The 16,906-nt window shown below is 48.1% G+C and overlaps 1 protein-coding gene across 1 annotated transcript; it reads right to left on the bottom strand.

Annotated features, from left to right (window-relative positions):
- Nucleotides 1-681: 681 nt before the first annotated feature.
- LOC131282076 (ecdysone-induced protein 78C) lies at nt 682-15,102 on the bottom strand. Its single transcript, XM_058311465.1, has 5 exons — nt 14,709-15,102; nt 8,149-8,421; nt 1,777-2,261; nt 1,401-1,676; nt 682-1,065 (listed from the first exon to the last, which is right to left on the bottom strand). Exons 1-5 carry the CDS (start codon nt 15,100-15,102, stop codon nt 682-684), a joined length of 1,812 nt encoding a protein of 603 aa, XP_058167448.1.
- Nucleotides 15,103-16,906: the final 1,804 nt, after the last annotated feature.

Here is a 16,906-nt window from a genome sequence, read left to right on the forward strand (position 1 = left end):
GTCCATCTAAAGTGGGTCGCTCCTAGCGCTAGCTCATAACCACATCGAGATGATAAGACGAAAAAACACGTGGATACGTTAGAAAAAGCAGCACAGTGTTCAGCATCAAGAGATGTACTCAATTCTTGGCTACATTAAGTCTTCACGGTTCTGGTGTGTATGTTATTATTTGTCGCGTTTGTGGTGGCGCTTGACATTGACTTATCAAAGACCAAATCACAGGCACACAGCCTCCTCCTGCTCTACCGAATTGAACCGGGTCTGCTTCCCGTACCACACGAAACAGATATTGCTCTTCTCGTTACTGATAAGCCGAATGGCGCTGGGAATGGCCGTTATCTAGCCGGAACCGTCGGCTTATGTGGGGTTAGTGGTGAAACAACTCGCATGGATAGTCATGATATGTCAATAGTGTATAGCTGATGTGTATGATTTAATAGTCAATATGTTCCGTTCCGCTCACTTGCGGCCACGGCCGATTGCTTCCGTTCGATACTAACGATATATCTAAGATGTAATATGCCTCTTTAAGGCTATCCACACACACACACACACACCGTCGGGTTAAAATTTCACTCGTTTCCACTGGGATTGTACCACGTCCGGATTGGTTAAGCGCGTTCACTAACAAGCGGTATCTGCGGGGTTACGCATCGAATGAATTTGGCAAATTCCGGGACTCTACTGCAAATCCTCCTCGCACTTCGGCACGTCGAATATTTCCGCAAACAGTGGCGGCAACCGGATGGTGCTCCAGTTCTTGCGGAACCACTCCAGGTGGGCCGAATGCTTCTCGCCGAGCATACGCAGCTCGTGCACCTTAGCCTCGAGGGCGGGCATAATCTGCAGCGCACCGATGCCGATGCTGTTGGCCCGCGATCGCGTGATTTGTACTCGTAGTGCCTCCGCGATGCACTCGCGCGTCTTCAGGATCACCTTCGTCTCGACCAGGCCGGGCCGGTCGGAGAGCAGGATGAGGGCCGAGTAGAGCCCGATCTCGGTGTCGCTCAGGCAGCAGCTGTTGAGGCCGCTGGTAAAGTTGAACAGCGCGTTGGTGTATTCCGGCTGGATTGGTAAGAGAAAGTAGTATGATCATCTTCATTAATCCTTTTTTTTTAAGGTGTAAACTGATTATTTATACTCATTGGTTAATGCAAGAACTGATTTGTAATTGTAAATTAATCAGGATTTTTCAAAAATACCTTATCAAAATTTAACTGTTATCGATATGAGATATTTTAAACTATTTATTGATTATGTTAAATGATATTACTTTAGCAAAACAAGTGTTCAAAACTGTTACCAAAGGAGATAAAACAGGGAACATTTTAAGCCTACTTGGTTCTCTACGGTACAAAATAATACATCACAGTAGGCTAATCTTCCACACAGTTACTCACATCATAGATCACTTCCAGCTGCTGGCGTGTGATGTAGACACCGTCGTCGAACGTCAGCGTGGACTCGTTGGTGGAGCGGGCCACGTGCGCCAGCCAGACCTCGAAGAAGCCCAGCTTGATCAGTATCAGCTGGTCGTCCTGCAGGAACTCGCCGAACCCGGGCACCCGCTTGGCGAACTCGACGATCCGCTGCACGGCCGGCGTCATCCGCATCGCGTACTGCTGCCACAGCCAGGTGCGCTGGTCCTCGAGGGTCTCGAGGGGCTGCAGCAGGAACTGCTGCGGAAGGAAGAGTACAAGGAAGCGGAGAATCGCGAAGTGAGCGGTAGTACTTTCTTCTTCTCAAACCTAAAAAAAACCACTGACGGCGACTTACGTTGTGCTTTTCGCTGTAGTTCAGCAGCGATATTCGGCTGAGCTCCTTCACCAGGTCGCTCGTGTAGGTGCAGTGGCCTCGGTGCGCTTGCGCAATGCACTGGATGATGTCGTACACGGACAGTTCTGGCGGGGTGAAAGTCAGCGAGTCGGGCAGGATCGTCGGTCCGGCCGGGTTCGTGGGGTTGCCGGCGGTGGTCGTGCTGATCTCGGTGCAGTTTGTCATGGACATGGCATTTGGTGTACTGTGGTGGTTATGGTTGATAGTTGCGTTGCTGTTGTTGTTGTTGGTGCTGCTGGTGGAAGAGGAGGTGGTGGTGGTGGCGATGTTGACTCCGATCGCCGTTCCACTCGCGCCCGTCGCACTCCCATGCAGCTGCAGCGCCACCGAAGGCGACGTGGTCGAGTTGACGCACACGTTCATGCTTTCCTCGTTGCAGCTTCCGGCTTCACGGGACTTTTTCGGCACTCGTCCATACCGTACGGCTGTGAAAAGGATAGAAACAATGCATTTAAAAAGAGTTTGATTTAAGAAAATTGTTCTTCGAATCGAAAGGATCAAAAGAAACAGTATTTTTTCTTATTTCTTCCTTATGTAATATATGAAAAACGCTGCCCTTTTTCCCAAGCAACAGTACCTTAACGTTAACAAATCGTCGGGACGTATCGTAACACCCGCACCGGAAGGGTGCATAAACATAAGTGCATATGCACTCCGGTCCGTGCCCAATCGATTATGCACCTCTCCGATGGCTTGCAGTGTTTTTCCTCTCTCGGTTCGGAGGGAAACGCGACGGAGGGAAACTCAATTTCACTTCTTTCGGCCCTCTAGAAGGTGTTTAGCGAGCGGGGTTTTTTTTTCGTAGAAAAGGCTCGCGATAGGAAAGTAAGCAAATGTCAAAATGCTGTAGAAAATGCAGATAACTGCAAGGAACTGGCGCGGTGTGTTGGAGATGCAAAAAGGCCATTTCCGCATCTATTCGACCGTTCGTTGCTTCGAGTGGCTGGAAACGGTGGATCCATCGATCGTGTGTTTGAACTTTTCCTTTTCGGTGTAGGAAAAAAGGGAGGACTAGCTAGGAGAGAGGGTTTATTTGGAAAAAAGGAGTGTGCATATATGAAGTGGTTGCGCTTTCGGAGTGAATAATGCAAACTCAAACGGACGGACGAGTTCGCAAATCGGAACGCAGATGCTGGGCCACGCCTAGGTTTTCTATAAAAAATAAAAGGTTTGGTGATTGCAAATTTAAGACTCCAACGCTTTTTGCAGTGCTTTTCAAACGAGTTTAGACAACTCTCAAGTTCATATTGTACAAAACTTCAACAATAAATGAATTGGGATCTATCAGAATATGATATATGAAGTTAAATAGTCGCGCATCAAATAGAAACGGCTTTGTTTTGTTATATAAATGCTGACAATTATTAATGCGGTTTCTACGTCTTCAAAACCACACGGAAAAATACGAAACAATGATTCATGAATCCTTTCCTTCGCAAAACAAAGTGGAACGATACTGTGGAGACGTGTTTTGCCAAACTCGTTGGGGAACTTTTAAAGTTCAGTTGACCTTTTGACAGTTCGATGCCCTGCTGGGTATGCCCTAGGAAAAGCTTGGGCCCTACAGGGCGCCATAAGGAAAGGGTTTTTGGCGAGGCACTATTGGGGGGTTGTTTTTTCTTTGTTTTACCCCATTCTGTCGTCCCACAACGTCCAACGGGGAAATGTGTCACAACAGTGCAGGTGAGTTCAAAGAACTCCCCAGCAAAAAGAAAAAGGGAGCGGAAGAATAGTGTGGTACAGGGGAATGACATAAATTGCGGAAAGAAATGGCAAACATACGTCGCGGTGCTAACGAACTTCGGTGCAACTCGCGGGAGTTGGTTGAGCATAACCACCACCCGTGAGGCTTTATGAAAATTATGCTGCGATAAATTGTCCACCCGTCCCCCATTCCCCTGCCCCCCGCCAACCGACGGGGTTCTTTATCACGTGCTTACTTTTTTCGTGTTTAGCTTTTCTTTTCGCTTTCTTGTTGGCCCAACATACACGGATACATTACGCGTTTGGAAATGTGAGCTAGTCGTTCTTTTGGTCACCCCGAGCACGTGGTTAAGGAAAACGCAACAAACGAGAGCTAGCGACGGTTGCACACGTCCAGCTCCTGGTTACGTTAGGGAAATGACGATTTTCCTTTATACTTGCTCTGCTTGCCATTTTGTTGATTGATTGTTATGCTCACGCGATCCGGTTATCGTTACAAAACACCTGGGTAGTAGATTGTGTTCCATTTTAAGTTACAAATCCACGCTCTTTTGTTTTGCAATTAATTGGCCATACTATCAGTTTCATTAACGATTTAAATTTAATTTTCCCCAATTGTTTTTAGTTTAAAAATAGTTTTCCCCATTGTTCAAAAATGGGTACTTTAATTTATTAAGTCTAAGAATAATTCATAATTCATTATGCTTAATAAAATCACTAAACATTCGGAAAAGAGGATTTGGAACAACGATACACATTTTAAAATGTCACATATTCAAATGATTGTTTTCATAGATGGAACGGAATCGTTATTACTCGTTAAACTTTGCTGCACATCACACTGCATCTTGAGCACATAACAAATCTTTGATACAATTTTAGGCACTAAACAGTTATTGTTTAAGTTTTTATTCAACTAGTACAACACTTCACTTTCACTGTTAAAATTTAGCAAACATCGATTGCACTGGAAAACTCCCGAAAATAAACTCAACCTTGCGCAACCATCGGGCTGCAACTGTTCAATGCAAATTGCACGCTTGCCTCGCCACGACTGAAGCGCCGATCGTGGGCCGGCTGGCATCGGTCCGGGCTGGATTTTTCCACGCCACGCCACGCTTTTCCCCGACCGATCCCGACGATCGCGTTGTTGACGACCGCACGCCTCCGGATCGGTGGTCCGACACGCCAAAAAACCTGCCCGCGTTCCAGCGCGGGGGGAACCATAAGAACATGCACCAGCCTTCCGTTCCCAACTCCCCACCTCCCCCCTCCTCGCCAACCGTTTTCACCATTTCGCTATCAAAACTGCAAGTGCGCAAGTGGGAATGTGGTGAAACAGAAAACCCACCGAAACCGGTGAGCAAAAATACAATCCGGAAAAGCGCACGTTTCCCTTTCCAATGTGCAAACCGCGCTATCACGACACTATCACTTTCCTTCCGCCTTTCGTCGGCTTTATGCGCACACACACAAACACACACATGCAACTAAATGCAGTTGCATTTACACCGCCCCGGTAGGAAGGGAGGAGAAGGCTTGATGCACTTGAATGCACCATTCCCCTTCCACGCGACGGTTGCTTGGGGGGGGCGGGGGGACCGAGGTAAAGACCGTGCGGAATCATGTCCTACAGTTGCGGAAGACACTTCCGGAAGCGATTATGTGCGGCACCGAAAACGGAACTGCAACGGTTTCCATCTCTCTCTCTCTCTCGCTTGCTTTCTTCGCTCATTACTCTTTCCCCTTGGCTACTATGTTTGTGTATGTGGTTGCATGTTTTCTCTGTGATGCAGCTGATGCAGCTTCCGAAGGGCCACGCCGGTTTCACCTACCCCCTTGGCTTGGAAAAGCTCCTCCCGAGTGTATGAACGACTTCTTGGGCGAGTGAATGGTAACTGTTTGGCGGTGGAATCGCAATCGCACGACAATGCATTCGAACGAAGGTGCCGGCTGCACCCTCGGGGAGGGAGCAGGGGGAGGAAGGTGCGAGGGAAAAACTTTCTCTCTCCCCGATTACGGAAATTCGAACTCGGGCAAAATATGACCGGTAAACAAAACAGGCATTGCAAGGGGGAGTGCGAAAGAGCGAAGATAAACAGAACAACTAGCTTGCATCGGTGCAATTGCAAGGGACATAAAGGAAAGAAAAGGTAAGCGGATTTTCTCCCCCTTCATCCATTGCACTTCCCCGCCATCCATTTTGTCCTCCCGGCTTTGAAGCGCCGAGTGCAGTTTTTCCCTTTGGAGCAGCACCCCAAAAGCCACGCTGCCGCCGCCGGGAAGGGAAGAAAATCCCACAAGAGTTCGCGCTCACACACAGACACACACACGCGCGTGTACCTCTTCCACGAGCCTGTATGACGACACCTCGTTGGTCACGGGTGGAAAAGTGTGCAATTGCACTTCGTGTGGCAGTGAAATCTTTCGCTCTCGCAATGAGCTGCGAGATCCGGATGATGCAGCAGCTGCACAGCAAAAGTGCATCACTGCCGGGGTTTTGGACCGCCATCTCCTTCTTGCAGACACTTTCATTCACGAGGGCCCTGTTGCTTTTACCACTCCAACCGACAACGGTAACGGTAAATTAACAAAAAGAAAGAAAAAATACTTCTTGAACCCGTGGCCCTTAAAGCCCTCCGTTCGATGCTTCCTGTTTCTGTCTCGCTTCTTTTTTCTCTTTCTCCTGAGCGGGTGGATGCAATGGAAAAGCTCCGGTGCATAAGGGCATTTTGCACGCCACTCCCAGGAACCGGTCCACGCCACCTCCCCCCGGGAAGGGGGGGGGGGGGGGTGTGGAAGTGTAAACTCTCGTTTAACCGTTTGTAATGAGTTGTTTGATATTTGTTTGGGTGGTGTTTTGCACCATTCCGTTTTCGCCCACCCCCGGGTATCGTTCGCCGTCTCCAGTGGAGGGTGGCAAAGATGATGAAAAAAAAACAAACTACCCCCCCCTCACCCCATCGCAGTGTTGGATAGTTAGTCACGTGTAGTGAGCTTTGCGTATCACCTGGCTAAGGGTAAAGGGTTTATTTGTATGTTGCACATTTTATCAATCTGCATAATGACAAACGTTTTCAACTTTTACGCTCTACGGCCCTCCGGTGGGGACATTCATTACCAAGATGTGTCACGCAAATAGGCAAGAGAAAGCCATCATGTCCTGGTTGGCTGGCACAGGAGAACTATTGTATTTCTGTCCGTTACTTAGATTGGATATGGGGAATTGGACATTATTTTCGATTCATTTTTATGTTCCGTGACATTAAATAAAATATTTTAATTTACGAAACGAACGTTAGAAGATTAAAAGGAAATTATTTTCATTTAAAAATAAAAAAGATTTTTCATGGAGATTAAGTTGTAAAATATTCCTTTGTGTTTCGATGTTTGTATATTTTTGTTTTACATGAAACAGTTTTGAAAGGAATGAAGGAGATGCCTTGAAGAAAAATCTTAAAAATTTTGGTAAGAAAAATTACTTAGAAAAACACTATGTTTGTTACACAATTGATCTGGCTTTTGATTTGTTCCGAAAAAGAAAAAAAATAGATTAATTCCATAAAAATGGATTCATAAAACACTGACATAAGGCATGGGAAAAAAACAAAAATCCTACGAGCCATAATAACCTTAGAACCTCCAAACAGAACTGGTCCAAATCGTGCTCGACATGCAAACCAATAAGAGGTACATAGTTGCTTTTCGTTTATCTGGCAGGAAACCCGGAACCCGGAAATCGGTATGATTCACAAAGGGCTCAAAAAACCGAGCCCCTTCATTATGGAGCTCCAGGTCGAAGCACCAAACGCGAAAAGTTCGCGAAAAAGGTAACGGGCTGATGAAAAACGTATAACAAACTCGACCTGGTGCAGCTTGCAGTTAAGTTGCATCGTAATGATACTCCGCCTTGTTGTGGGTTTTCTTCTTGTGGCTCCACAAGACGTGCCTCCTCCCACCGCACGGAAGCAGAAGGAAATGGGAAAAACGTAACGGCACTCGACGGCAGTCCTAAGCCGCCGTCCGTCTCGAAAAGATTATCTTAAGCTTCCCCCCCGAGAGGAGAGAGGGCATTCGCCTTTTGGGGCAGAAAAAGTGCCGCTGCATGCGATGCCTACCGTCCGGATGCAGCATTGCACCGAACCGAACTGCAGTTTTGCATTCCCTCACTCCTTTCCTTTCAGGTTCCAGGTTCGCCCATAACCACCTTCGACATCTTTGGCGGCTTAGGGTTAGTAAGCATGGCATAAGAAGCAGCTCGACTGGACAAGAGGGAAACTTTTCCTTCGATCGGTTGTCAGCCGTCGGTGGGTGGGTGGGTTGAGGAAAGAAAAGCCTCCTTCGCAAGGGGCGTGAAAATGGAAAGTTCCCTAACTCGAGGGAGGATTTGTAAACAGGCTCCAGCCGATGGCGCACCAATGGTTTCCGGTTTTTCGGGTTGTCTTTTGCCGGATTGTGAGCGTTCCACCGCTCAGTCTACAACGTTGCATAATAAAATGCCCGGTTTTATTCGAGCCGCCAGCTGTGGATTTAATCACCGACCGCTCGGGAGAACGTGACTGAGACGGAGCTGGAACTAATGAAACACTGGCGGGGAAGAACACTTACAGTCCCGGCTCATGCCCACCGAGAGACACTTCTTGAAGCGGCAGTACTGGCACCGGTTCCGATTGAGCCGGATCACCAGACACTTGCCGTCGCGCAGACACCGGTACTCGATCTGCTTCTGGATGCTGCGCCGGAAGAAGCCCTTGCAGCCCTCGCACGAGGTGACGCCGTAATGGTAGCCGGACGCCTTGTCGCCGCACACCTTGCAGGCGACGAACGTTTTGGTGGTGCTGGTCGTCGTCGAGCTGGCGTCCGAACCGGCGCACTGTTGATCTGCAAAAAAAGGTGGATAAGTTGAATCTGTTGAACTATCGATTATAACTTCAACAATCTAGTAGTCTGTAGTTATCTAGTAGACTGTGATGAAGATGCAGCAAGGATTATTTTTAATCGGTCTGTTGGTCTCGTCTGTAGTCTGTTAGTCTAGTTAGTCTAGTCTATGGTCTGTTCTGTACGTGGAATAAAAGAGGAGTGTAATAAGCGACCTATATAACCAATAGAATCTGAAGTTTGTATACTTGAATTTACGCTTAAGCTGGCTGTAGACGTCACATATTAATCTGTGCAGATCTTTGACGTCTACAGATTTCCTTTGTTCTCTCGTACCCATCGTCTGTCAAACATCCCTCCAGATATCCCGAATATCTCGAGGGATGTTGGAAATAGCTAAGGAAAGGCTGTAGACGTCAATCATCTGTGCAGATTAATATGTAACGTCTACGGCTTGCTTAACGCATGTTATTTTGAAATAGCTCATCAATTGTTGTCTCTAAAGCATGTGGTATTGACATAGCTCATCGACTGTTTTCTCTAACTCATCTCATTTCGTCCCAAGTAACATTTCCAAGACCTATTAGACTTCAACAAGTTTTATCAATGTTTTAACATGGGTGTACCAAGTCCAATTGGTTTTATAGAGGTTTCTCAGCAAGCAAAATAGTTTTAATAATTTTGACATCCTTAAAACCTTTTAAGGATAGCTATAAAACCGCTCATTAAGTCTAAAATATTAGTAGACTTGAAGAGTCTGTAAATACGCTGTTAAGTCCTTCTTAAAACCTTCTCTTAAAACCAATCAGTGATTTTAGGTCTAGAAAAGGTTTTAAGGGATGGTTTTGACAACGTTCTGTAGAGTGGGCCCTCTTACACTTAAAACGGGTTTATGAAGGTTTTATCACAGCCTTTAAGACAAAGTGTCTTTGTATTTTTTTAATACACTTTGATATTCAAGGGAATGCTCCCACTTCAAGCTTTGATGTAAATTCAAATCGAATTACGTTACGCTTCGGTCGAACCATCCAAGCCCTAGGCAACATCCGAAGGACTTGCCCGAGTCCTTTCGGTGTCCTGCAGTACCTTTCCGACGACTACGAATTCAGAAAACTTGTTTGTTTAGAATGCAATTGCATATTCATCCGCAAACCCCGCGGACAGATGAAAATTTCATGCCGGCGAACGCCATTTTCACTCCCTAACGCATCTCGGAACTACGCTTCGCCGAGGAGAGGATGCACGGCACGGTTTGAATAAATTGCCTCCAGAAATTCGGTGCGTAACGCCGCTGGCTCGGCTGCGGGAGCGAGGGTATGTGTCCATCTAACGAGCAGCGAGGGATAGGTTAGTGATGCATACGGTTTGTGCATCTTCATCATAGGTCAATGTTACGTGAACGCGCTTTGCATATGCAGAGTGGAGCGCGCCTTTTCTGCGGTCACGATCGTCTCGATCAGGCCAGCAGCAATGCCAATGCGGACGAGTTCCAGCGCTTCCGATTCTAAAAATGGTTGACATAAAGTGGATCCAAGAGAGGAATTTTTCTTAAACGGAATCGTGTACGATTTGAATAAATCTTTCCGCGCGATAGGATTTAAAAACCATTTGCATTACCTCTTTTAAATAACTTTCCGTGGTTCGATGGCACATTCTTTGTTGCAAATTGTTTACTAAAATTTTATTTTTCAACTGTGTACTAACTCCATTGTAAAATAGTTCCAAAGCAGGTCAAACCACGAAAAGTTGTTTATGATTGCCTTGTTGCATCATGCACAATGACAAAGTTATGCAACGCCAACAAACAAACAGTGCAGCGCGAGAGAAGAAAGAAAGAAAGGAAGGGAAAAAAACAAACGATCACAGCAAGCAGTGCGATTGCTTCCTTCAACTTCCTCGGAGCTTTTACCTTTTCCCAACGGTAGATTTGAAATTGAACGTAGCATGAATAACGCCATCGGCGGAACGTGCGTTCGGTGCGCGCATAGTCCGTGCGCTGTTTATGTGACCGTTGACCACCCGTTTCCTTGTGTTCCTTTTTTCTCTCCCACTCTACCTCAGCCCCCTCCCCCATAGCCCCACCGATTACAATTGCAAATATTTCGATTTAAAAAACCATTGATCCACACACGATACGCGATGGAGGATGGCCGTTAGCGAGGTGATACTATGCTGCCACCAAACGGGTGAAGGGGGGGAAGGTTTACGCGCGTTCCTAACTTCTTGTTGTTCCCTTCCTGATTCACACACACACACACACACACACACATGCCCATACTTTGCGGTGATGATTTTAGCCCCAACGGTCGGCGGGGCGCAAGCAAAGAATTGGCGAATTCGAGCACCATAAACGGGCCGAAAACGGTGGAACGGAAGGGTGGACTCAAGACGCTGCGCCCCCGATAAGGGGGGATGGTGGAGGAAAGTTCGTTGAACTTGATCTGCCCGTTTTTTGTTTTGCTACACGTTCGCGAACCATTTACGTGCATCGGCTTTAGGGCTTGGGTGGGAACGGGTGGGGTGGTGAGGGTTCGCGTGCGGCCTGATTCTTTCTTCTTTCGCGTTCTTTTCGCGAGGACGGAAAAAGGTGGAGGGGGGAAAATCGTCGAAGGGAAAAAGTTCTCTATGCCACTGCACGCTGCTGGCTCGGCGCGACGTCTTTCGTGTTTCTTTGCAGCGAATCCAGCTTTCCTGCACGCCGCTTTCCGTCCGAATCGGGTCCATTTTATACTGCGTACCGACGCGTCCAAAGCACTCGATGCTGCTCCTCATCGATCGTTCTCGTACGACATACACCGACACACACACACACACATTTAACAGCGATGGAAATCTCTTTCTTCCTTCTGGAGCTTGGCTTTGGGGGGAAAAAGGAGTGGCGGGGTTGGCCAAGGAAAATGCTCGTGTAACTGTACCGTACAACCGAAGGCTCCACCGAAACACTCGACAAATTTGCTCCGTTGCCTCATTGGGGGGGGAGCTTAAGCCGTGGTTCGAATTCGATTCGAAAGGAGACCGAAACTCCTTAACCTGCATCGGTGCATCGGATGCAGCGTTGTTGCATTGCTGGGCCTGGGGTTGTGTAACACGCAAGCAAGTTGCACTTGCCTGTGGACTCGTTAGTGTTGAAGTTCGGAAGACAGATGAAAGCTACCAACAGAGTGTTTTTCTTTTGCCTCAAAATCTTCAATTATTTCTGAGGGAAATAAAATTGGAAAAATGTTCCTCAAAAGTTTTGCTCGCTTAAATATATATAATGTATTCGTAGATAATTTAAAAGAAGTCAATCCCAAACCATCTTCAGCATAATTCGGCACACGTCTGCCCCTTCGACAGGCGACCTCTCCACGAGGAAACGGAGGCACCGGAATGAGGTGTTAGATTACACTTATTAATAAACTCATAAATTTATAACGGTACCTCGTTCTCCTAAATGTAGCAATCGGCGGGCAGCTCCGAGCTAAAAAGGAAGAAAATCGATTTGAAAAATAAAAAAACAACTCGAAATCGAGCGATCTTCTTCCATCCACGTCCAGAAATGGCCGGTTGTGCAAAGAAAACATGGACGAGCTCCTAGATATTCATCATCATCATCATCCGCACGATCTCCTCCACCAGAAGAAGAAGCAGAACTTTGCGCCCTCCACCCTTCGACACGCGAGAAGACGCTCCAAATCCCCCACCGCCACACGATCCGCCCGAAAAGGCTAATGACGGAGCGTCGCGCGGAAGAACGCAATCGTTGTGCGGATGAGCAGAGACGGCATGAAATGGGCATGAAATAAAATCAAACACAGCACACAGCCCCCGGGGGCCCTGAAAGCTCCCTCGGGCCACGTTAGATTTGGCACAACTCTAACGGCTCGCCCAACAATCGGGAGGAAGATGTGCGACCCCTCGGGGTGTATGTTTACGCCACACACGGGCGAAGGTGAAACATTGTTTGCTGAAGTAGTCCTGTCCTCCATCCAGCCAGCTTTCGCCAACGCGCGCGCGCCAAAGATCCGTCTAAGATAACGCACCGCTTGTCTTTTAATTGCACTCGTTGAAGTCGTCGCTTCGATGGCGTCTATCGAGAATCAAATCGATTGTTATTGCTTCCTTCGCTAACGAAACATACAAAAGCTGAACGCCAACAGGCTCGTCGTGTTCGAGCAACCCGCAATCCTCCCAGGATCGCGGGATGATGAATCGGTCTCCTTCGCATTCGTTCACGGAACGATGGTTGTGTCTTTGCAAAATAATGAAAGAAAGGAAACCCGAGGCAACAACATCAGCACCCGCGGATCTAACCAATCTTCCACGCGCTCCATGTCCCCCCCTAAGGGTTTAAAAACATAGGCTTCTTGAGGGGAATAGAGCGTATCTATTCCTCCTTCCTTCCTGCCAAGACCACACTCACGCTTGGAATTGGGCTCACCGAAAGCTCACTGACTCCCAGGTCCTCCAGGGGTCCTATCCCGTTACGTTAGATCGCGATCGCGAGCACATCGATCAGCGAAGCCCCCGCGTTGGTGTGCGACCATACGTGTGTGTGTGTGTGTGTGTGTATTTTTGTAACTGATGGATCCAATCGCGCGATATCATCGTGTTCCAATCAGCACAAGTCATAATTAATGAGCTATGCTCATGTACGAATTCTGTGCCAGTGGAAAGCGGAGGATCCCATCGGCAGTTCCTCCCGCCCTTGGAGTCCCGTCCCGTCCCGTCGTTTGCAGTAGTCTGCTTTGGTCTTCTATTCCTCGTTCGCTTCCATTTTTCTACTGCGCCCCCCCTTTCTTGTCACTATCTTGGGCTGTTGGCCCTGAATCGGGTAGCTGCTCCCAGCTACAGCTTCGAAAAGCACTTCGAATTATTGCCATTTGAGCAACCCAGATTACCTAATGGCGTACGCCTGGTAACGCTGCGAACCTTAAAACACACGCTCGACACGATCGAAAGAAGAAAACCAAACCCCCCGGGAGAGAGCAAGAGTGTCAGGAAACCGTTTGAAACCCCCCTGATGAACTCCGGGGCAATCCGGTTGGGAGGAAGTGGTCAACAACTCTAGGCATCGAAGAACACCAAACTCAGGAGTAAAACGACTGCACAATTTCGTGACTCTGACCGCCAAATTTCGTATGCACCACACCGATGCTGCACGTGAATTAGCATCGGTTAGTAGCGAATGTCGAGGGCAACATTACCTCAGCCTGGCCCTCGGAACATGGAACATTCCCCCCCGCCCCATTCTGGTGACGAATGCACCCCAAATTGAGTGTGCAAATCTGGGATCCGAATTTCATTACGAGGTTCCTCCCGGCCGGATGGGGGGTTTGTATACTGGGCTTGTGTAGTCCCACTCCTACCACTCCTATCCGGTCGTGGTCAAAGTACCATAAACCATTCTTGCGGGATAAATTTCGGGAGCAGCATACGCGATTGGGTATGTGCATAAATTTTCCCGACGCTCGATTCTCCGAGTTCCGAATTTCAATTCCGAGCCGGTGGTCGAAATTGGTCGCTCCCACTATTCCCAAATTCTTGAACTTTTCCGTTCGATTCCGTGGTGCAACGGGGGAGGAAGGTGGTGGAAAGAGAATGTGGATCAAGAGGCGAGAAAGAGGCGAAGTTCAACCGTTCGGTTTTGCGACGTGCCCTTACGACGTCCGATCGGCTTCCGGTGGTCAGGATTTAAAGTTCAACGGATTCATCTTGAGTACGTTTTGGTGCTAGGAGATTAACCTGGTTCTTGTCTGCTTATGGAAATATTACAACATTTTCCGGCTTTTTATTCCAAAGTCCCATCAAAACACTAACAAGTACCATGTTTTATCTGACAAGTTGCGCACTGTAATGGCAAAAACGCGTCATTGATGGCATTTCGCTTGACGATTTGACAGCTCTCAAACCTTGATTTTGGTCTTCGCCGCCTACTGGACGCAAATCGACAGCGAGACGAAAAATGCTAGATATTGAAATTGGCTTTGTGGAACGGTAATGTTACCATGCCAAAGATGATGCGTTGTTGCCATTATACAACGCAACTTGTCAGATGAAACCTGGTACTTGTTAGTGTTTTGATGGGACTTTGGAATAAAAAGCCGGGAAATGCTGTATAGTTGAGGCAAACAATTCATCAAGCACTAACGATAGGAGAAGAAATGAGCAATTAATGCCCGTTACCTAATTCCTATTTTCTATCTTTGTTCAATGAAAGATTAGAAATCTCCTTCGGAAAATAGCGGATATAAACCTCATGTAGCCTAAGAGCATTCTTTATCGCTAGATATCTTCTGAAAAGACCTTACCTCCTCGTCCTCCCGTGCAGGACCTTGCCACACCAGCGTCGTAATTCGTGGACGTTACACTCGCCTTCTCCAGGTTCGCCTGAGCCGTGGAAGAGATCAGCATGGAACAACTCGCGGAACCGACGGAGGAATTGCTTCCATTCACCAATCGCTGACTTGTGGACACCATAGTCGCCCCGGGCCGCGGACTTGGCGGAGTGTCCCGGGCGGTCGACTCACTCGACTCGTGATCACTGAATCCGCTCTGCGTGTTCGAGTCTTCGGGCGTATCGAAAAAGTGCAAATTAAACTCGGACCCCGTATCGAAGCTGACCTCCGCGAGGTCCTCGTCGATCTTGGCCAGACTCGGGCTCAGCCCGGTAGTACCGGACGCATCGAGCGCGTAGATATCCATCCCGGCCGCTCACTGTCGACCCCGGGAACCACCAACCGCCAAACGCCGTCCCGAGGGCTCGCGGGACTGCGCGGTTGCCAAATAATAAACTAACGGCGTAACTAGTAAACTTGGGGCACTTGGAATCATGGCACTTGGGTTTGCTTATGAGGGGGGGGGGCCTTCCTTGATCTTCCTACCACAATATCAACAACAACAACAGAAACCTAAAGCATGGCATGGTGAAATCACTCGAACGGCACACACGGCACACAGGACCATAGACCAACGGCGGAAAAGCGTCCTCCTACTACCAAACACGGAAACGCGACACCGCGAAGCACCCGTACTCGGCCAGAGAGAACTACGCTGCCTCGACGTCGTCGGCGCACCGCCTATCCATTCTGGCGAGAATCTTAACGCAAACTGAAACGGTGGAAGGAAAGTAAACACCGCTTAATCCAGTCGCGAGCCCCGCGGACCCGCCTGGGTTGCCGGGTTGGCCGCCGCTACGTTTACTACCGTTCGTTCGTTTCTTCGCGCGCACGGACTTGAACCTTTCCCTCCACGGGGCAAACACATACGCGCGCGCGCGCGCGGGGAAGGCGTCTTAGACGGGGGTACCTTGCGAGGTTAAGAACGTAAAAAAACAGGCAACCACCGAAGCACCGGTCGAAAGAACGAGAGACGAATAAAAAAGGTGAATCGAGGGAAAGAAAGAAAGACTTCAGCCCGGACGCGTGTGTGTGTGGTTGGGTCTTGTGGTGGACCTAACAACCGAGCCAACCGACTCTGGCCACCGTCACATCCAACGGGAATCTGCACAGCGCACGGAAGCGGCGCGATCTTGGGCCTGTCCAGAATGGATGCAAAGTTCTTCTCGGGAACGTTCCCATCATCTTGAGAGAAATGTCCCTCCCCTCTCCCTCCCTCCCTCCCACGTCTCCAGAAAGTCCTGTTACGAAAATGTGCATAAATATGCAAAATTTGGATAGCAAGGAAGAAAGATCGAGGCAGCTACCGCACGGTAAACAGTTTCTTGAATACTAGATCTGTGGATCGTTTATGGTCAATATCTAGGAAATTTTTACAAAAAATTTTAAAACTTCATTTTAATTTTGTTTTTAATCTAGGGTACTTCAATTACCAAAAATATTATTAAGAATTGCTTGTTGGGACAAAATTACTTGGGCTGAAAACGTAACGTAAATAAACGCTTTTCTAAAAGTAGTACAAAAGCAACACAAAATGAAACACCTAGCCCTTCATACGAACAGGAATAAGAATAGCAAACCTGAGCAGAAAAGGCCCGTAAGGTCAATTGTCGAATGTTGCGGATTTGGTCGGGAAAGTAGATCAGTTACGGTACCGCCGGTTTGCCGTGGCGCGGAGTTCTCACGAGCCGTGTTGAACTGTGCCGGTCGGCGGCGTTCAAGTTCAATGTTGCACCGCGGGGAGGAGGATGCAATCGGATGCACATCGCAAAAACCGAGCCGCCGGAGAGCCACCAGCATCCGAAAAGCTTCGCAACTGCACGCACTAAGAACGAATCGTAAAGAAGGGAAGATAAACGGAACGGAACGAAACGAAATGAAGGAGCGTTTGCATGGGGGGCATGTGCATTGTGTTCCGTCCTTTTTCTTTCTGCTTAAAGTTCTTCGGAGGAACGGGATCGGGTTGGACAGGTTGGTGGAGACGGTGGAAGGTGCATTCACTTCTGCATTGCTTCTCCTGGTTGGTTTCCCGCTCGCACAGCTGTGATCGCGGTCATCGAACGTGCGGATTTGCGCGGATAAGAAGAAGCTTAAGGAAGGCTAGGTTTAAG

The sequence above is a fragment of the Anopheles ziemanni genome, chromosome 2 (genome assembly GCF_943734765.1).
Source record: "Anopheles ziemanni chromosome 2, idAnoZiCoDA_A2_x.2, whole genome shotgun sequence".
Lineage (NCBI taxonomy): Eukaryota > Metazoa > Arthropoda > Insecta > Diptera > Culicidae > Anopheles > Anopheles ziemanni.